We start from the raw sequence: 22,787 nt of genomic DNA, 5'->3' as shown, positions 1-22,787 counted from the left end.
GTCATTAATTGTAATGCCGCTCGACGTGTCACGTTTTAACGCACATATATATCTGCACATATATATATATATATATATGTATGTATTTTGGATTGGGTTGGATAGGATACTGTCTATACTACTTTATACATTTACGTTAATGTAAAGCAGTTGAGATAATCGACTTGTGTCGAATATCGATCAGGCCCTCGGGTCAGTAATTTACGATGCAATACGTCTATATAAATTAAATATATATATGTATATTGTGTATTGTATTGAGTTACTTGTTGGGCAAATACTATTTTCATTCAATACGCCCACTAGTAATTGTCTTGTTTATTTATTGGCGGGAGTTATGAATTTCGTTTAATTTGTTTACTTGATTCTGGTAAATTATTAAATTTTTGGTAGTAGTCTAGTATAGATATTTGATTTATATTTTTTGAAACTTTTATCGAGTAGATTAAAAGTATTTTGAGATCCGAGCAACAACTTTGAGGATATTCTCGCCACAATAAACGCATCGGCGGGCATTAGATGTGATGTGGAGAGAATTGGGATGAGAAATAAAAGAGGAATGAAAATAAAAAAAGAGGAAACGTAAATAAAAAGAGGTAAAAGAGTATATGCGTGGGCCTTTGTCACGCGATTACGGAGGGACTACTGTGTGTGTGAGGAGTGAAGAGTGAGTGAGGGCGTGTGTGTGATGGTCCACGGACTCGAGGGGACGAAATTAGGTTCTCTGTGCTGTGATATCGAGTAAGCAAAAGAGGGCGAGAAAATACAGGGGATGCATTGAAAAATGGTGAAAAAACCAAGTGAAAAAATCAATGCATATATATATTTTATATAAAAAAATTACTAGAGATAATAAATCTTTAAAAATAAATACCAGCAAATTTTTTAGTCGACTCAAAAATTTCTAATTAAATTATAATGAAAAATTATATTTTATTTTTTTGAAAATAAATTTTCTACGGAAATAAATTTATCCAAGTAAACAAACATTGGATCCGAGTCTTAAAATAAACTTTATCAGGTCAACTATTAATAGAAACTAGTGATTACAAAACATATTTTTAAGTAAAAATGGTGACAATTATAAAATATAAGATGACTTCTCGTGCCCTGAATCCATAGCTTACACCCTAATACCCTAGATGCCTAGATGAACATGAACTTGTCATTTTAGTTGGTTTGCCGGCGTCACGGCACGTGTTGTCTCTCGACATGCATCAGCATATGTACATATACATATATATATACAACAGTATATATTCATCTCATACCACTACCATTATCTCCCTTTCGACGCATCTTTTTTCCATCGTCACCCGCCCTCGGCCCTCTCCTCTTTTACTACCATTTCTCTATGCTACGTCTCTTTTATTTTTCATCTTCTCGTTCTCATCGTCCAGGAATATTCCGGAAGGAAATAAAACGGGGACGAGTAAAGGCTGTTGGCTCTTCGAACGTTGAACACAACAAAAATATAATACAGTCATGCACACACTCACACACACGTGCGGCAGACGCCCTCGTGTCATTTAATTATATTTCCAAGCTTCATAATTCAATCAATTTTTATTTTTTTTCCTCTGTCTTTTAAAATATTTTTTTGCGGGTTTTACTTTTTACGAGGATTTTATTCAGCGATTATTTAAGAAGAAAAAGTATGCGGACAGGACTAGGGAGATGATAGACGTCACACAGTTGAGAACCACCGTTAACCGAGTTATCGTCCCCTCGCGAGTGAACAAGACGCGATAGGAGCTGACTGAAGTTAAGTTAAAGGAATAGAAGCGGGATGATGTATGTCTATGTACCAGTCCTCAGTCTGTAGTTAAGTTCCTTGTCTGTAGCCTGTAGTCAGTAGTCGGCAGTCTTCTTTCACTTGGCACGAAACGACTGCGGTAGGTTTGGGCTCGGGATGCCTTGGGTTTGGGTTTAGGTTTCTGGTTCTCAGGAGTAGTACAGACGACGTGGACCCCGCGTACGTGTCCTGCAGGAGCAAAGTAGGTATCGTGTACTTAGACCTCCATTCTCTCCGGAGAATCGAGGAAACCCGAACACGCTCGCGTTTCCATGGTGATATATATGCCACTGGTACTACTATACTCTGGCTTGCTGGCAAGGCTTCCCGCACCACAGTTAGTACTGCAGATTATTTTTATACCGTAAAATACACTCTTGTGTCGCTTGACTGTCTTCCGTCGCAATTAAAACGCCATCGTGTATCATTCGCTAATGGAATTGCCTCGCTGGTCTTTTAAAAAAATATTTTTTTTTAAATTTACTCACTCGAATTTATTACAGCCTATTTTTTAACTCAACATGAAAAAAAAAATTTATTTTATCATTTACCGCCTATAGATTTGAAAAATTATGTTTTGTTTTTTCTATGTCGGTTAGACAATTTCTAGATTGAAGCTGATAAGAAGTATCGATTTAATCTCAGATAATTCGGTCGGTCCGACAGGAAGACCGTAGTCTATTGTCTGATATTAAGTGTATCCGATTGACACTGAAATTTATTGGAAATAAAAATAAAATTTCTTCAATGACAAGAAGAAATAAACGAAACTAATAGAGACCATTTATGTGGCAAAAATTCCCACGACTTGCAGGAAAAGTCTGAACAAAATTTTGGTCGCCACTTTTATCAAAATTAATACTAAATTCAAAAATTTTTTATATGACCAAAAAATTTTCCTATTCATGAAATTGATTGAAAAATAAAAAACCAGTAAAATGAAACCAATAAAAAAAAGTTTGCGCATCGGCACGTGGCCGTTGTCATGAATGAATTACACCCACGGATAATTATAAAACTATCGGTAAGACAATAAAAAAACACGTGTGCGAGATAACGTACAACATATATAAATCCATAAATATGTGTTAGTTTACTACAGGTTGTTTGTGGTTAAGTGTATAAGCCCAACCCTAAGCTATTGTATCGTCTGTGGGACACTTATCAAGGAAACGTCACTCGATGACGCGTGGGCACTATTTTCTTCTCAGCCCGTCCACTACCTCGTGCAAATGCCTACTCCTGGAAGCAACTTCCCACTTGGATGCGCCTTTCACTCATTTGTACGTGTGGGCAACTCAGCTAAGTCGCCAACTTGATGATGATAGGCGTGGTATCATCCACACATTGTCTATCCCGTTTTTTTAAAATTATCTTATTTATTTTTTTTATTTTACTGTGCATTTAAATTATCATTTTTATTCACGAGCCACGACATTTTAAATTGAAAAGACCTGTAAATCATAGGCATATGCACTCCAGTCCCGTCACAGCAATGACTGATGTGAGACATTAATTTAACTCTCCCGTCTCCGACCAAGACTTAACTCTAGACTCTAAACTCTGAGACAACTTATTTACTAGTCCCCGAGTTATGACCTCAACAAGTGTCTAAATTTATTTTATTGCTCTTTTATATTCCACAAACCACACGATTGCTTCACAGTCCGCACGTCCCTCAAAAATTATCCTAATTAAAATAATAAAGGAAAAAAAAATCAAACCGAGATTTTGCTTAAAAAAATTCCCGTCACGTCCATCGCCAAGATTACCTCGATTTTTTAATTTTTTTTATTATTATTTATATTTGGATTTTTCATTGTGCAACAATCGATCGGACTCGAACAGAGGAGGCACCTATGAAATTGCTATAATTCTTTCGACTCACGTATCCAAGTTTCGGGCACTAGATGTAGACTACACTACACTAGGAGGGGCTAACTTGCTTCGAATGCCCTAACGAGCTCTGACATTCGCTTAGGGTGGCCCTACAATCCAACATCCACTCATTCATTCTATATATATGTATATATATTTCTTCCTTTATTTTTATCTCTATCTTCTACTTTTATATCTCGATTTTTACGTCCTCAAGTTCTATCGCACATACGACTGAATGTGCTCAACGCTTTGGACTTTTCCCCCGGGCCAAACGGGTCACAATGAAGAATAAGGGTCTACTTTCTGTCTATATCCAACCAAAAAGACCACGCGATCAACCTGATATACGGGTCTAGAGATTCCGCCAATAAAACATCACTATTTTTTTTTAATAATTAATTGTAATCCCAAAAATTTTTTTTCACACCATAAATAAAATATTTTTATTTTTCACTTTGTAACTAAACCCCTTGGACCAGCTGCCATGAGAAAAAATTGTTTGCCGACAAAAATGTAAACAAACCCTTTTTCGAGATTTATCGCTAGGAAATAATAATTAGTCTTTGGCGAGAAATTAATAAGAGAACAAAAAAAACAAACAGTGACGTATGAAAAATATATATATAATAAATATGATGATCGATCGGTCTAGAGAAAGAGCTTTTTCCGGTCGATCAGTCAATACATCGGTATTAATTAAACTTTTCCCGCCCAGTCCCGTATATTTTATTTCTCACAGCTGGAACAACAAACGCGTTGGTCGTGTGTGCAACTAAATCCACGATTGTGATATCGGAGTACTGCCACGTTTAGTTACACATTGACTTTGTACACACTGCAGATGACAAAGATGACTCATATGACGGTACAGTAACGCGATTCCATTAGAGATATATATATATATATATATATTGTTGGTAAGATAGAAACAGGCGGAGATATTTGCTCTTTACTTTCTAACCCAATACGCTAGGGTAGTTCATATATATTTATATCTATATCTATATCTATGTTTATATTTTACTTGGTCTCTTCATCGACTAGACCCTCTTATTCTCTCAGCTGTGATCTAAATCGTTTACTCCAGCAATTGCCAATTTATTACCCCCGCGAAAATTGTTCCACGTGACTTTCCCTCTGCTTCATTTTATGAAACTCAAGAAAACTTTTCCTTCAAAAATATCTTGATAAAAAAAATAAATAAAAAAATGTTAATTTATTTTTCCTCTTGATAGAAAAATTTTCAAAGAAGAATTACAATACTAATTAATTCACAAATTAATTTGCATAACCTTTGACTGAGTCAATCAGCCGGTAAGGAAAATTACCTAAGTTTAAAAAAATAAATCCAAGTGAAAGTATCACTTGAGCAGTCGAGTATTCTCTGTTGTTATTGAATCGTTATGAGCAATAGCAGACGTATCTCAGAATATATCACAAAAAGGTTTTTACGTTTCGGCGACGAAAGATGCTGGTAGTGAATCTGTGAATCCCTACTTAGAGTAAACATTGTGCAGAGCAGGCTGTTGAGGAAGTAAAGACTTGTGTGAGGGTTGCTTCTGGGAGGGTTGATCAAAGTATCTTGACACCCTCAGGCGGCATATTTGATAGACTTGCCCTTGCGTCTTTGCATCCTTACATCTCGGCGCTTCCTTGCCCCTATGACTCTTTCATCGTTACGTGGAAAATCCACAGGAATATTACACTACCATCCGCGAGAATGTTTCGTCTTGTGGAAACTCGAAATGTATACGCCTCCGGGATCACCATGTCGTACATTATATACCACTAAGTGGTAGAGTCAAGGGCTATAAAATTAGCTATTGCCAATTTTCCCGTTCTCTTGCATGTCTATATCTACATCTACATCTATATATATCTATATACATGTCATTAATAGTTGCGCAACTTTCAACAAACTCTTAATGTGTACCAATAAAATTTCTCTTTATTATATTACCACATAATTAAGTCACTCTATCCCTTCTAAGCTGATTTAATCCACTTCGATAAACTTATCCCTTAATTATTTAATTATTTATTTCAAAAGTTATTTAAACAATTAATTATTTGTCAATACAAACTTTTAATTATTTAAAAACTATTTTGGTTAAGAGAAATGTTTGTGGATTAATTAACAATGTTATCGTTTCATTGTGGCGGAAAAAAATATGTAAAAAGATATCAAAAGTATGGTAATCATGGATAACATTTAACACGGCCTAATGGTTGCGTTATAAATTGGGATCTAGATAGGCTAAATTGTTTCCGGTTTTCCGATTAATTCGGCCTGGAGCCCGCCCCTTGAATATATATGTGGATGTATGAATTGAATCGTGAACGCGAATAGTCGCGAATGCATCCGATAATAAGAGAGAATGTTCGAGAGTGAGAACCGTGCAATTGACAGCTCGAATAGTGAGTCCGGATCGAGGCTCTCTCTCACAAACACCAACGAATTTCTTTGTCGTTTTATTCTATAGTATATATATTTTTTTTTTAGGTATTTGTTCATTTATTTTAAATTCCCAATTTCGTGTACCTGCTGGATAGATTTTCCGCGCTGCTGCCACTGGTAAAAATGCTCGGGATTCAATGCCCATCCAGGCGCGAAGCTGAATCCTTCGGTGGGCACTTGACTGGAAGGAGGATGCTGAGAATATGTTTGACCTCGACTGGCAATCCACTCAACATTTCTACAAGGATCAGGCAATTCTGTGTAGACACCTTGTCGCGTTCCGAACCACCCGCCGAAAATACACTTTTCGTCCAATTCGGCGATTGGATCTTTTCGCGCCTGACTCAATTCTTTCTCGAGATTGTACAGTGACTCAAATTCTAAGAAAGATATTACTGGTTCTTCGGTGTTAATAAACATAGACATAGGTCCATAAACAAGACCCATTTCCTCGGGTGGCTGCTGATGAAAGTCTTGTTCGAAAGTTACAGACTTGGCGCCCACTTGAGTACCACCCGCGTCTTGATTATTATTGTTACTATTATTATTATTATTACTATGTCTTGGCGAACGTTTCGGTGACGCTGTCAATAGCGAGGATGTGACTTGGACTGGAAGTGAATTTGAAACTTCTAAAGCTGATGTTGATGGCACAGTTTGTTGTTTCTTAGGGGAAAATCGTGAAGATGTCAATCGAGCCAATTTTGATTTTGGCTTCGTGCCCGTTTGTCCGTTAGTTTGTTTAAGTTTCGGTAAATTAGACATCCTAGATACATTATCACTTTGTTAAATGTATTTTTTAACCACCACTCTAATTAATTACTGCCACTAATAATTAGTTATCATGTCAATTCACAGAGATAGCAAAAAAACGTTTTTTACCAGAAATTCTGGATGAGTCAATATGCGTCACGGAACCACAAAAAAAATCACATCGCGTGCTGTTGTATGCTACCGGTTATATAAGAACATGAACGCGAACATGAACACACAACCCTCTTGTAAGGATTGGGTCCTCGGCGTGACTGAACGTGGTACGATTCTGGTGTTCAAAGCTACCCGGTTTGTACCAGACCACGGACTTGGGAGCTCTGGTATACAACTCCGCGCGATTAGTCGTCGCGCGCGCGCATTTCTATCTATCACTTGGCCAACACACTCTATTATATACTCATCGTACTTGATATTCAATTGTATGAATCGTTTAAACGTACATAAATGTCATTATTATAATATAATATTATTATCAATGGAGAATCCTATGCGTCATACAAGAGACAATAGACAAATAATTCAATCACTTTGTTCATTTCAATTCCACTATCACTCCTACGCTGACAATTAACTATTTATTTATAATTTAATCAGTTAATTTGTTCTCTTTTAGTACAGAGCCTTTGTACACTTACACAGTAAAAAATATTGTGTTAAAATCAACACAATCTGTATGTTAGAAACGGTCCACACAATATTTGTGTTATTTTTCAACACAGACTGTTTGTGGTGAATTTAAAAACAAAATTTGTGTTAAAATTTCAACACAATTCGAGTAATATGAGAAGTAACTTCAACACTTTTTAAATGTTAATGGCGACACAAAAAAAATGTTAACTTCTACATTACATTTTTGTACCATGAATTATTTTATGATCCTGAAGGTAGCAGACATTTAAAAATTTTTGAATTTTCGTATTTCAACAAATCAATTGCAAAAAAAATAAAATAAAAATATACACATGTAGAAAATTTTAAAAACTACAGGTGCAATTTTTGCAAATATTTTTTTTTTATGTTTTATCGTCTAAAAAAAAAATCCAAAAATTATTAGACGTCTGCTAAATTCAGTATCATATTATTTTTAGGTTATCAACAATTATTATTTAACATTGAACTATTTTGTGATAGTAAACATGATCCTAAAGCTAGCAGACAGTTAACAATTTTTGAATTTTTTTATCAATAAATCAATTACGAAAAAAAAATAAAAAATAAAAATATGCGCATGTAGAAAAGTAAAAAAAGCTACAGATGCAATTTTTTAAATATTTATTTTTTTTTAACTATACGAATCATGAACTTTGTCAACTATATTTTTTTATGTCTAATTGAAAATAAATAAAATCAATGTCACAAAAATAATAACTTGATGCTTAATGGCACTTCCTGCGTGAATAGAAGAAAGTCATTTTTTTAACACAATTCAACAGTCGCTTCAACACTTTTTTTGTGTTGATTTTAAAGTAACACTTAATAAATGTTGATAATATTGATTTTTGTACTAGGTAACACTTTTAAAGTGTTGAATAGTAGATCGATTAAAAATTTTTAAGTAACACAGAGAATTGTGTTGATTTGACACAAAATAATCAACACAAAAAATTTAACACGGACCGTTTTTAACACAGATACACAATATTTTTTACTGTGTTGGATAAAAAAAATTAATATATTTTTTTATGAGAGAGTGAATTAGGAGATGATTAAAAAGTAACTTTTTCAGAGAGTATTTAAATATTCAGTGAAAAAAAAATAACAGGGACTTTTATTTTAAAAACTCCCGGGTTTTTCAATCAGCCTTGTTGTGTACTCAGGGTGAATATTATAAATGCATTTGTTTTGTTTTTTTTTTTATTTGAATTTTTTGGAGACACGAAAATTTCCCGCGCGGAATTTAAAATTCAGCGGCGGTAATGTTTGCAAATTTAGGTAGTTATTATGATGATTATTATGGTTATTTAATACGCGATTGAGACGTTAAAATTAGGGATGGTTGAAAGCTACACCGTGATGGGCCTGGAGATATATATAAAGTAACCCGGTCGGTAGCACACGCCCAGGGGTGAATCTGCATATTTATGGTGAATGTTCACCGCCCTAGAAGATTTTTGATGCATGCTAAACAAGTCAGAAGCTGCTCGCCGGATCGGGTGTCAACTGAACCGGGTGAGAGTCATTTTATCAGCAGATATATATCTGTATATACAGTTAGCTTACGATACCAGTAATGACGGCTTTATTTGCGGACTTTCACACCCTCTTTGACGTTTTCGCACCCTTGTGTCCACGGATAAATCCATCATACTGAAGATTACGCACTCATCACAAATATTTTCTTTGATCGTATATTAGTAAAAAAAATTTTTTTCACATCAGCGCGGGATTCGCACAGCACAATAAACCTTTTGTGACATAAAAATCGTGCTATCAATATTTTTTATAGAGATGTAAAGTTTTTTATCCTCTGTCCAATTAAAGTTTTTTTTTATCCGATGGTTAGATTCTGTAAATAACCGACACATTCATCATTTTTGATGTAATTTTCGGTAAAACGATAAGCAACGACGAAATTTTTTCAAATTGATGCAATTTCATGCCAATTTTATTTGATATTCATTCAAAAATATCGAATCCGTACGCATTTATAAGGAAATTACTACAGCCAAGTAATTCTAAAGTCTTGACAAGGTTTCGGTACACAAAAAAATAATTTCTAGTAAGAAATATTTTGCATTATAAAACAAAAAAAAAATTTTCTTAATTCTAGAAAAAATTTCTCGGCACAGGTAAAAATTTTATGAGTGTGAATGTAGCATCAGAAAAATTTAAAATTATAAATAAATATAGTAAATAATTAAAAAAATAATTTTTCGAAAAAATGTACTTATTAATTTCAAAATTTTTTAAATGCGCGTTTTTTAAAAAATTTTATTTTATTAATTATTTACTCTACTTATTAATAATTTTGCATTTGTCTGATGTCTGCTACATTCAGACATAAAATTTTCTACATCAAGAAATTTTTTTTTGTCACGACTCAATATTACAAATTACCAAATTTAAATTTTTTTGAAAATTGTCATCCAATTTCTCGTCTAATTGTATTTTCATCAAAAAGTTTTGCAATATAATTCAATTACTTGATATATTTGTCTCGTTATCCGTCAAATATAAGTAACGCCTCGTCAATTAAACTAATTAAAATTTTTTTGTTATGTTTGAGTTGACGATCGTTTGATTGTGATTAAAGTCACATTTATAAAATTTTTGATGCACTAGTATTATATATATTTTAAAGTTATATTTTACAAGCAATTAATTAAGATAAAATATAATTAAGAGCGAAAATTGTCCATGGTAATTAACAGGCTCACAAGCCATGAAGCTCATTTCCTTCCGATGTACGCGTGCCTGTCTACTGCTTGTCCTTTCTCATCCGTGGGATGCTGCTGTCTCATGCGGATTCAATATAATATATAATACTTGTACGGCCTGCAGCCATATATATACATCCACACCAACTTTTGTATATCTGTACCCGTGTACGCATCTCACTACATACATACAGACTATACTCACTTTGAACCCTCAGAATTTTCGGAGGAGTCAAGTGGAATGGAAAGCCAGGGATATAATAGGAGTAGGGCAGAGGAGAAAACCGACCGCCGAGGACTAGAATATCTGGCGGTTCGCCGCGAATAAGAGGGTGGCTTACAGGAAAAACGTTATTGCCATGTCACTAGCTTTAGGATTATTGCGAATCATTTTTTCCGCATGAAACCACCCCAAGAATAAGACAAGCCTTGTCATTTTTTCACCGACACGCATACTTAAGTACTATTTTTCATTAAATAGTTTCCCGTAATACGCAATAAAAAAATCCACATAAAATCACTTATTGGATAATTCAGCTCTAAATTTCTACGACCGCCTCTCGTAAATGTACAGTAAAAAATCCCTTACACAGAAAAAAAGAATTTCTTGGCGCAAGAAATATTTTGTATTATGAATTAAAGACAAAAATTTTTCTTGGCTCAAGAATTTTTTTCTCGCCTAAAAAATTTTTTTCTTGTTCCAAGAAAATTTTTTCTTACCCCAAAAAATGTTTTGTTTTCACTTTATAATGCAAAAAATTTCTTGGGTCAAGTAAAAATTTTCTTAGAACAAGAAAAAATTTTTTGCGCCAAGAAATCCTTTTTTTCTGTGTATGAAATAATTTTCTATAACCATAAAAACCACGGGCTTTAAAATATTTCAAAAGATTCAATTTAACAAAGAAAATTACCCGTGGAAGTTTTTTTTCGGTTCAAACACGTAAGGATAATAATATGAGAGCGATGTTTATACAAATAAGAAAAAAAATCCATGTGTATATGATATATAAGTATTTTTTTGACGTAGCGAATGGGCAAAGCAGGACATGCGATATTTGCTTCTGACATACACGAGAATATGCGGATTAAACACCGAGGGACCGCAAAACAGTCGCGCAAAGGAATGGCTACAAAAAGGTGCACGCAAGATTCTCTGTTCCTGATATTATTATATCATGGGAATGGAAAGAGTGTGGAGAGATATTAGGCCGCGAGCAATATCCTCTTCCTGTGACTTTACCATAGGGTTTATGTCCTGGACAGTACACGCACTCTATACATATATATGTTTGTCGTTTGATGTATCACGGGCTTCATTTAATTACCCCCTGATCAGTCTGCCGAACAAAGCACTTTACACACTTTATGAATCCACCTATTACCCAAAAACTTTATTAATCAATTTTTTTACCTACATCATACGCCCATTTTCATTCATTTAAACCCCAATCTTCCCTCGGCCTTTTTTGTTAACCGGAAAAAGGCTAATTAATTTTATGGAGTTTAAAAAATATTCAATTTTGGAATTAAAAAACCCATGATTAAAGGCGCTGGGAATACATTTTCTCATTCACTTTTTGGCCGTCAAGTAGCGTGAAAAATCCCCGAGGGTGTCGAAATCCGTTGGACTTTTCGAGTGTCGCCCTCAAGCGACAAAAGAAAAAACACGTAAGACGGCAGAAGTGTTGAAAAAGTTGCTCGCAAGATACACAGAGAGTGCCATTGTTTTGGGCATTTACACTTGAGGGTGAAGAAAACTTGGGGTGTCGATAAAATAAAAAAATTCCGTTAGTAAAGTGGAGTGGAGATGGGAAATGTCGGTCGGGCGATTTGGGTGGGGAAGGGGAGAATGGGGGTGATGTGAAGCATCTCGTAATTCCTCTGCACCACGTGGGCGCACCGCGTCGTACTACACATATATATGTATGTATGTATGTATAGAGTACAGAGTGTAGTTTATAAAGAGAATGAGAAGAAGAAAGAGAGAAAAACACAACCCCAGAATATGTGACTCAGAAGATTTATGAGGTTTGTGTCGCAGCTAGACGTAGCAATCTTGCGGGATTCAAGCCCTCGAAATTGCACTGGACCTGCTAGAATTTCTCAGCTTTTTTTCGACCATCAGTATTTCGACTATTCGAATAAACATTTCTAAACAGTGTAACTATGCAACGAAATTTAGTGCTAAAATGTAAAGATAAATCTGTATGATTTATTGGTTGATTCTTCCATAATTTAATACCTCAGCTTGTCTCCTCTCGCAGGAACAATTGTGTAATTTCTCCAGCTGCTGTTGAATAAGATAAAAGGCTGCATATTGCTGACTATCTGGGGAAAGTGGCGAGTCAGGAGAGTTTGGTGATCCCAAACCCGAGCTCTTGCTTCCGCTGGTTTTGATAACATCTCTATCACCACCAACACTTGTCTCTGGTGTATCTACATCATTTTGTGGTGACAACGGCGATAATGGAGATCCGATTCCCGAACTTTCCGAACTCGAATTCACTAAACGTGCTCTAGTATTACTGCTTGTTATCTTTGGTTTCGGTATTCCGCTTTGACGTACTTTCCTTCCATCCTGAGATTCTTTCCAATTATCACCATGTGTTTCCTTTCTTCTGGATTTATTAAATGTGCCGCTTAATTTCAGGCCGAATTCTTTTTTCACAGCTAATTTAGACACTCTCGTTTCTTGCCGATTATTAATTGCTGTCTTCATAACTAAGTCATTATTAAGTGGCTTTAAATCAAAAACTGACGACTTCGGTCTTATGCGGCTCAATTTTGGTATATTTTTCAAATTAACATTCATAGACAACGGCCTTCTTTTAACGGTTCCCGTTTCAGTACTCGGGGAATCCCAATCTACATTAAATATTTTTCTTCTTGTATCCATTATTAAATTAATGCACCGACCACTTAAATAAACCAACGAAAAAAATAAATAAACACTTTAATAACTGAACATAAATATTTAACATCACCATGAAAACAAAAACATCTCTTGCACTTTTCCATAACAAATCTAAACTATTTAACAACAAATTCAAACCAACCACTATTGCACATTTTCAACGAAACAAAAACAAGTAACAAGTGAGGATCCGAAATGTAAGACTGGACATTCCGGAGAACGAACAATAAAACCGAAACGTTGGGTATAAAGTTTCAAGTGTGACTGACGTAGGAAATCACAGAAATGTCTCAGAGCATTCTGAAGACAAGTAGAGGGTCGATAAGCGTATTTTCAGGTTCTTGCACTCAGACAATAGATGCACTTGCCAAGAGTGCCCCCGGCAAACTGAAAGCGCCCTAAGGCAACACCCACCCTTACATTTTTCGAAGCATCGGCTCGACGATCGTCCTCATTCAACACAATACAGCCCCCAAACACACACACAGTTCCATAAATGTATGAATGTATGAATCTACAAACCCATATACATTGGGAGATTGAAGAATGGTTTATGGTGTGCATGAGCACCCCATCGAGAAGTGGGACCCTCGTAGGCGCGGGCTAGATCAACCCCCCGTCTAAACATCCCCCTTGCGTATCATAGCCATAGGGCAAAAAACTAATTACATTCAGCCACGTGGTTGGTGTGTGTACGCCGTAGTTATGTTATTTTATGTATGCCTTCAAACACCATATTGCGACCAACGGCGCACACAATCCACCACCACCGTCACGCAAATCGTGGTCATATGAATTCCGATACACACCATAGATATTGCGCTCCTTGTAAATTCTGTCCTGTACACATATATAATGAAATATATAATGTAATCTTATATATTGTATATATAATGTTATTCAAAGTGTTAAGCTTTGAATTTAAATTTAAATATTTGTATTTCATATTAACATATCTGGTAAAATCAATCAGTTAAATTTATCAACATCAATTTGAATAAGCATAAGGATTTGAATTATAGATGGGTTTTATTTATCGCGCATCATTATTGAAATTATAATCAGGCTGATTTTGAAACAAAAACGAAAAAAACCATCATCATAAATGATGGAGATAAATTACCGTCGATTTTCGTTAATAATAGAAATACTTATCAAAACTTTCATCTGTTGAGGGGTCATATTGTCGAGCGGCCATAGCTCATGAATAACATTTGGATAAAATCTCATCGGTTAAGAGCTCAAACTCACGGCAAAACTCATATGTGTGTGTGAATTGGGAGGATGTATGATGCAAAACCCCTGTGAGATCCTCGATTCGCCCACGTCAAGCACCACGGGGCATATATCTAAATTGTATATATATATTTGATTTAACATGCCAATGCCAATGCCGTGTTTATTAAACGCAAATGCAAGGGTGTACGGTATTCAGCACTAGTTAGGGGCAACAATCGAGCATTCATAGTTTAACAAAAAATGAAAAGCTCTATTGTGTTTTTATATTTCCGGTTATAAACTTTGTTTGATAATATTTTGACACCAATTTCGCGGTTAATTGGCTACCGAGTGCTAAACACGCTACGAAATTCACTTTTTGATGTACCTGAAGATCGGAATGTTTTTCGAACAACGAAAATGAAAAAAATTGATGAAATTTGACTGCTTGAGGGGTAGTTTCAGAGGTAAGGGTTGGCTTAAGATTTTCGGCTGACATATTAGCATCTACGTGCGAAACATTTTAGAAATCTAGTCATCCAGTAGATTTTTTATTTTCTAAATATTTTTTTCGTAGAGCGAAAAACGTTACGATCTTCAGGTACATACACTGTAAAAAATCACCGGGGTAAGTCCAAGCGGTGTAGGTGTTAAAATTATCGGTGTTAAATTTACCTCCGAAAGCGGTGTGAAAATAACGCCGCCACCGGTGTAAATTTTCTAGACCGGTGTTAAAATAACGCCGCCACCGGTGTAGGTATTCTTTACCGGTGTTAAAATATTTTACTTTGTGAATATTTTTACTTACTTGATTACTATACTGGTAAATAAATGATATTTTTTATTAATTTTCATAAAGAACTGACATTTTTTGTGTTTTATAATCTTTAAACTTAATACTCCAAGCGGACGTAATTGACCCCGCTTTTACACCGGTTTTATTCCGATTTTACACCGGTTATCCTGCTTTAACACCGGTGTAATTTCATTTTTACACCGGGCGGAGTTAAAACGAGTCCATTTTTAACACCGCTCTTTTTACAGTGTACTTTTTGCGGAAAAAGTTTATAATTTTGGGTTTTAATTTAACAAAAAGATGAGTTTCGATGAAAGTACTGTTGAAATATTGAAATAATAATAGAAATGGGGTTGATGTAGGAGATTACTTCATGTAAGCCGGTGTATCCCATTATGGTTTAGCCGCACGACGTACGTTAGGAAGATTATGTGAGACCGAATAGCAGCTATTGCTGATGTTGCGTACCCTCGGCATATAATATGTATACAGATATAGCTAAAGCCTCAATTTCTGCCCCCAGAATCCTGAAATAGGCTTAAGTTCCAGCCGATGCACGCATCATTTAACAGTAACATATGCAATTGCATCAGTATATATATTATATATATGTTTTAATATTTAAATGGATAGTAGGGTGTCAAGCGAATTTCTACTCCCTTCCGAGGATTACTTTATCTCATTTTATTATTAAAAAATTTTTATCGCCTGTTTGAAGCAATCCTCCAACTTCTAGTGAATTTTCCAAATTTTTTACAGGAATTCGGTAGAACAGTTTTCGAAATGAAAAACTATTTCCTGTTCATTAAAATTTCTATTTTCAGATGCGCGTTGATAATTTTCTACTGCAAAAACATTTTACTATAAGAGGGTACGGTAAATTTTCCATTACCGACAGTAGTTACGTAATCGTGCGTCGGATAAAATGAAAATTGAAACCCGAGCTTGAGAATTACGACGCGAGATGGAGCTTCCGCAGAAGCCATTGGCGGGAGCTTTTGCGAATGATACTTTCGAAGAACTGTGAGCTTGGAAATAGAGCTTCTGACGGTGCTGCCACGCAGGGAAAAGCACATCGTATATTGTACAGTACAGTATACATTACAGGGGTGGATTCCATGGAGCTTACGCGCGCTGAGACCTGACTATGGATTTGCCATTAATTCGAACGAACGAACAAATATTGTCCTTTACGCGCGACCCCAGCTCGTTCGCCAACTACCTGCGGCTTTTTCCATCTACTGGAAAATCCCATTTTCCATACCCATTTAATCCTACATTCAATCCTTTTCTCCAACAAAATTTTTTCCCCAAATTTCCTTCAACTTCCAATTTCAATTTCGTTACACTGTTTCGTTTTTTTTCTTGTTTTTAATCGAAAACAGAACCGGGTATTTCGTAATTAAAGTTTCCCTCGCATGATTCTGGCCGCGGGTAAATTCATTTACTCATTTATTTATTTATCTAAAAGGAAAAGTTTCGCAGTAATCGTACGGTAATAAAATAGAGGTACGTGAAAGAAATGTGATTTAATGGGCAAAGTGGTGGTTGGATTTTCCCACGTGGCCGTTAGATCATGCGCCCTATTGCAAGGGCAAAGTTTTGTCCGGGTCCCGTTTATTGCACCGAGTATTACCTTGGACTCCAGGTGGAGGGTTCGAGGGACTCGGGGATTCACACAAACTTCCCGTAAAATGGAATGGGATAGAAAACGAAACTCAGTAGAGCTGTGTACGAACATCGAGCTCCGGGAAAAGCGAAAGTTGACTTTAAACTTTCAAGGGGATGACTTTACTCTCTTCCCTTACTCTTACTCCGATATCTTTCTTTAAATTTTTTTTACAATCTACGACGTTACCTTCAACTCTTTCAAAATTGTATTACCCGAACTAACATTATTTTATTAAATTATCTTACATTCAAACAAACTCAAAGCTAAATCTTAACTGTCACTTTACGCGAAATTGGACTTTGACTTTTCCTGAATATAATATTGACAAAAATAAATATAGATTAAAATTAACAATATATTTGAATCATGAAGAGGCAATTTGTCAAGAAGTCAAGTCAAAAATAAATGTTTGTTCGAAACCCATCAGTAAATTTATCGATTTAAATTTTCATCGCGTATTCAGCGCTCTTTTGCGTCACATAATGTCACGCACGACTTCTTGTGTCTTACTATATCCCAAATATATCCCTTAGAAAAACCATTATGACGCTAAAAAAAAATAAAATTTTTTATCATCAGCGGCATTAATCCCCGTGTCTACAAGAGGCAGCCGCGGGCATTTCGAGTTCCGAGGGCTCAAGGTCTTTGCATGCAGACCATTTTTTGTGTTCCGCTGGCTCTAGATCAGCTTACAAACCGATGCTAGATTGCCCTCAAGTTCGATAATGGATTTGCGATCGCGACAACGGCCAGCCACCGACAGCACAAATAGAAAAATTCGCCAAGAATAAAAAAGAAAATGCACGCGATTTTTATAAAAATACTAAATACCAAATAAAAAAAATATGTAGTTGTATTTTTGACTCTGTTTTATATTTTTCTTCCATATTATAATTTTATAGACCGCCCATAAAACTAAAGTAAACATAAAATTTTTATTTTATTTCTGATAGACATTCAAAAAAAAATTTTTTTTAAGCTTTTAATCTAATTTTCCAGTTAAATGATCATTTATAATGTAATGTAATAATAAAAACCAATAAATTCATGTGGAAAAAGTTTAAAAAAAGTTTTTAAAAGTTCCCTCGAATGTTAACGGCAACGATGCTGGGCATGGACTTTTTGATGGAGTTTATACGCGGATAAGTTGTTTAATCAAGAGTAATATGATGACGTATTCATAAAAATATGTAAGAAAAAAAATTTTAATCAATAAATTAAAAATAAAAAAAATTTTCCATCAATGAAAAATTTAAATCCGCAGATTCGCAGGTAATTGAATATTTTTGTTGAGCGAAAAAAAAGGATTTGAATTTTAAGGAAGTGTTGTTTTACAGGCAATGAATGATGCAAGATGTAGATGCATAAATAACAAAACTTTTCGATTCTCGTTTTCAAATAAAACAAAGTGTTTGTTTCCAAAGTCTTGCGGAAGCAAAATTACTATTCGAAGGGTCCAAAGTTGGAAGATAGTTGCAGTATAGATGTAGATGTAGATGTAGATATAGATATAGGATAGTATGTATATAAAGATATATAGGCATGAAGGTATCATGTGAGTCTTAAATCCCTCCGAGTTAGGCAAGACGTACTGCGTGTTTTACGCACAGCTCACGTTATCTCATTACCAGAGGAACTAACAAAGTTGTTGCTACTGTTGTCTTTAGTGTTATACCCAACTTCCTCTCGTACTCGACACTCAAAACTTCGTTTATTAGATAGCTGATGTATTTTATTATTAATAGGCATTAATAAAAATTTTATTGAATATAAAGTGAGGAAAAAAAAGTTTGCGAAACCGAAAAAACAATAATTTTATCAATGCCGGGTACGATAAAATAGATAAAGTTAAATTTGATTCAATTGAGGGCCGATATTGATTCAATTTTGATTTATTGATACAATTGTAATTTTATTTTATATCAAAATTCAGTCATTTTTTTTTCTTTTTAAATTATTGATACCATGAATCGAAGATTTTAATTTTTTAATTTTTGACTCAACTTCGATGCGGCGATCAAAGTTCAAATTAATTTTTTAATTTTGTTCTTTAAAGTCAGTTTTGAAAATAATCAAGTTTGGGAAAATAGAATAGAGAAAATTTTTTTGAGCAAAGAAAGTTTAAAAGATTACAATAGAATAAAAAAAATGGCATCACATAAACAACATATAAGATCTGGAAGTTTTGAATCAGAGGGAAAATTCGGTGAGTACAGCCCGTATCTGGGGGTGCGCGAAAAGCCGTGGGGTTGTTATAGCTAGCAAGAGGAGGTATAGAAGAAGAAGTTAGATATATATATATAACATATATATGTAGTATAAGGTAGTGCGGCAGCAACGATACAGCTGCTGTCACATAAATATCCGGAAACCCTCTGAATTCTAGAGACCCAAGGTCTCACACTGCACACTATAGCGGCTCTAGTCCTCTTTCGCTTTGAGTTCTCTGTGCTCCCTCACGTTACCTCTCTCACAAGTTAAGTTACAGAAATTCTCCCGCTCTTGGTATTATCGATTCTCAATTCTTACAACACTCGCATTCGCTAAGAAAAATCCCCTCGAAAAAATTTTCCTCTAATGTCACTCGTGTCCTCGCGTGAATATCTTTATATTTATATACATATATATATATTTTATTTCACTGCATTATTATTATTTTAAAACCCGGAAGTCCCCATAAAACTTGCCCTACTGTCAGAAAAAAATATAGAAATGCCACTCATCAAAATACCGTGTAGCAGCCTGCACGTGAGCAAACTCGCTCACTAAATTTATTAACTTTTACTTAAATTACGTTACTACAAACAAAATCATTTAAGCCCTCCCATATATAACTACATATATTTTTTTTTTATCAATTATCTAATAACCATCATAAAAATTTCTTATCACGTTCTTTAATATACACCCAGATGTCAGAAGTTAAAATAATGACATCACATTTTTTTCCACCAGTAAATAAATTTACGGACGAAAAAAATAAAAAAAAATTAATAAAACATTTTCCCAGATGTTTTAAATATTTTTTCCTTAATTAAAGCACTAAAAAATTATTAAACCCCGATTTATAAAAAAGGTTAAAGTATACCAACTAATAAAGACGTTTAAATAATAATTAATACGAGTAAAAAAAAAAAAAAAAAAAAAATGAAGATAAAAGAAAAAAGATTAAGTATCTCGGACAGTTTGCGTGAAATTTCACAAACGTAAGCCACTTAACCGTAACACCCGCCTTTTCCTCTCGCTTCAACCCCGGCGTTGTATCTTTAATTATCTCGAGGCTCGGGGCTGGTGTACGGCAGCGAAGTGAGTAAGTAGTGACGAGAATAAGGAGGGAAAGAGAGTAACTATAAAGGAGGGGCGGTATCATCTTGTCCTCATAGTCGGGGCGTGGCCCTCACAGTCCGAAATCTCTCATCCTTTTCATCCCGACGATCCCTCAGTTCGCTCCTCCGTCCTCTTTATTTTCCTCAGCCTCAAAACCTTTCCCACTCCTGACTCCTGGATCCTCATATACCCATACAATGTTACGACCCTCAGATACCGCGAGGTAAACCGCGAGAGACGGAAACCACTTCGCCTTTCGCTCCTATCCTCAAAGCTCTACTCTCTACCCTCTACCCTCTACCCTCTGGCAATACCCGCTACCCTCTTCATTCTCCACCCCTTACTATCCCGTCCCATACCATTACCCCCAGTGTTGCGTGTCACTTTGACTTGGGGACTAAAAGAGAAACACATTTTGTCGGTTAGCAAACGTTTGCTCACGAAACCCAACTAAATTGACACTTTGCTACTTTTCAACTGTGGTCTCTCCAAATCCATTTACTTAAACTCAATAAATTTACATTGACTCTACTCTGTTTTTGTTATTTATAATGCTTTCAATACACATCATCAGTCAAGTATAATCGGCGAAAAAAATATCATAATTAATTCCTCTGAGTCATGGACATATCATTTATAAATAATCAATTAAACACAGACTCCGTGATAAATACAAATAAAAAAAAAAAAATAAAGTCTGTGTGTTGAATATTTTTATGTGTGTGGTTTCGTGCGACTCAGGTGCAGAAACTTAAACTGAGGACACGAAGTCAGTGTAGTCAAAAATGCAATTCAAAGTCACGCGATGAATTTCACTGACGGGAATTTGTTTCGTGACGGTATCTAGATACAATTAACCATCATGTTGAAGAATCTCAGATTACAATGTGATTTTATTTATACTAATTTATCATCAACAAAAAAAAAATTATTTAAATAAATTAGTCCGACTTTGAATTTAAAAAAAATTAATTGTGTTTTGTTCACTCACAATTAATTTGAAAGGCGCGAATCATTAATCGGTATATTAAGAGGATAAATGAGTGAAGCTGTAAAGAAAAAAGGGTGACAAGTATGGTCGTAAGGGGATTGGACACGTGAGCGCGAAATTAATTAAGACACCAAAGTAAAAGCTGACATGTGCTGTAAGCATCCGAGTGAAAAATACCCGGGGATAACTGACTGTGTATATAATATAATCCAGTAAATATATATATAATAGAGCAGAAACTCGAGGTAGAGATGCAGAGTATGGTGTAAGGGGTTGATTTGAAGTCGGCGAAATGCCAGAAGTCCGTGCGAAGGGATGACGGCGCAGTAGTACATGGCTGCGTACAGTCAGACACGTACGCTACGAATTACTGAGGGAGTGAGTGAATGGACGAGGGTAAAATATCCATAACTGTGTTATGTGCTCCAGTAAAAAAAATTTATACAATCTAACTGATAATATACAAAGGATATAAAGAAAAAAGTATAGTTTGGGTAACTGGAAATTTCGTCCATTTCGTCTGCGTGACTTCTGTTTTCCGGATAACAATTTTTTTTTCGGACTACACTGTAAAAAGAGCGGTGTTAAAAATGGACTCATTTTAACTCCGCCCGGTGTTAAAATAAAATTACACCGGTGTAGGAGGAGTAATTCACCGGTGTTAAAAATACCGGTGTTAAAGCGGGGTAACCGGTGTAAAAGCGGAGTAAAATCGGTGTAAAAACGGAATAATACCGGTGTAAAAGCAGGATAAACTGCGTCCACTTGGAGTATTAACTTTAAAGATTATAAAACACAAAAAATGTCAGTTCTTTATGAAAATTCATAAAAAATATCATTTATCAACAAGTATAGTGATCGAGTAAGTAAAAATATTCACAAAATAACATATTTTAACACCGGTTTAGAATACTTACACCGGTGGCGGCGTTATTTTCACACCGCTTTTGGGGGTAAATTTAACACCGATAATTTTAACACCTACACCGTTTGGACTTACCCCGGTAATTTTTTACAGTCTAGAAAAGGACCCATTTTAACTCCGCCCGGTGCTAAAATAAAATTACACCGGTGTAGGAGGAGTAATTCACCGGTGTTAAAAATACCGGTGTTAAATTGGGGTAACCGGTGTAAAAGCGGAGTAAAATCGATGTAAAAACGGAATAATATCGGTGTAAAAGCGGAGTAATACCGGTGTAAAAGCAGGATAAACTGCGTCCGCTTGAAGTATTAACTTTAAAGATTATAAAACACAAAAAATGTCAGTTCTTTATGAAAATTAATAAAGAATATTTACACCAGCGGCGGCGTTATTTTAACACCGGAGATTTTTTTTTAACACCGATACAGAATATTTACACCGGCGGCGGCGTTATTTTAACACCGCTTTCGGTGTTGAAATTTAACACCGCGGATTTTAACACCTACACCGCTTGGACTTACCCCGGTGATTTTTTACAGTGTACACTTTGAATGGAAAATTATTGACTCACCTTGATGGTCTCCTGGGGGGAGTGCCTCGCTGGGCGCTGACCGTGTCCTGGAGATTGAATGCTCATCGTAACATCCCAATGTCTTTTGATC

The 22,787-nt window shown here is 35.3% G+C and overlaps 1 protein-coding gene across 4 annotated transcripts in view; it reads right to left on the bottom strand.

Moving 5' to 3' along the window:
• Positions 1-22,787, bottom strand: part of LOC130668172 (protein sickie) — a 105,397-nt gene extending 82,610 nt beyond the window's left edge. Inside the window, exon 1 of one of the 4 annotated variants that reach the window (XM_057470326.1) lies at positions 22,697-22,787. In XM_057470326.1, the coding sequence (XP_057326309.1) occupies positions 22,697-22,762 (66 nt within the window). In that variant the 5' untranslated portion in view covers positions 22,763-22,787. Of the gene's footprint in view, positions 1-6,218; positions 7,122-22,696 lie in introns of those variants that run through there. The other 3 variants (XM_057470322.1, XM_057470321.1, XM_057470324.1) reach the window with 3 other exon arrangements.

Source organism: Microplitis mediator, chromosome 5, assembly GCF_029852145.1.
Source record: "Microplitis mediator isolate UGA2020A chromosome 5, iyMicMedi2.1, whole genome shotgun sequence".
Classification (NCBI taxonomy): Eukaryota; Metazoa; Arthropoda; class Insecta; order Hymenoptera; family Braconidae; genus Microplitis; species Microplitis mediator.
This window is presented reverse-complemented; position numbering and strand designations above follow the sequence as displayed.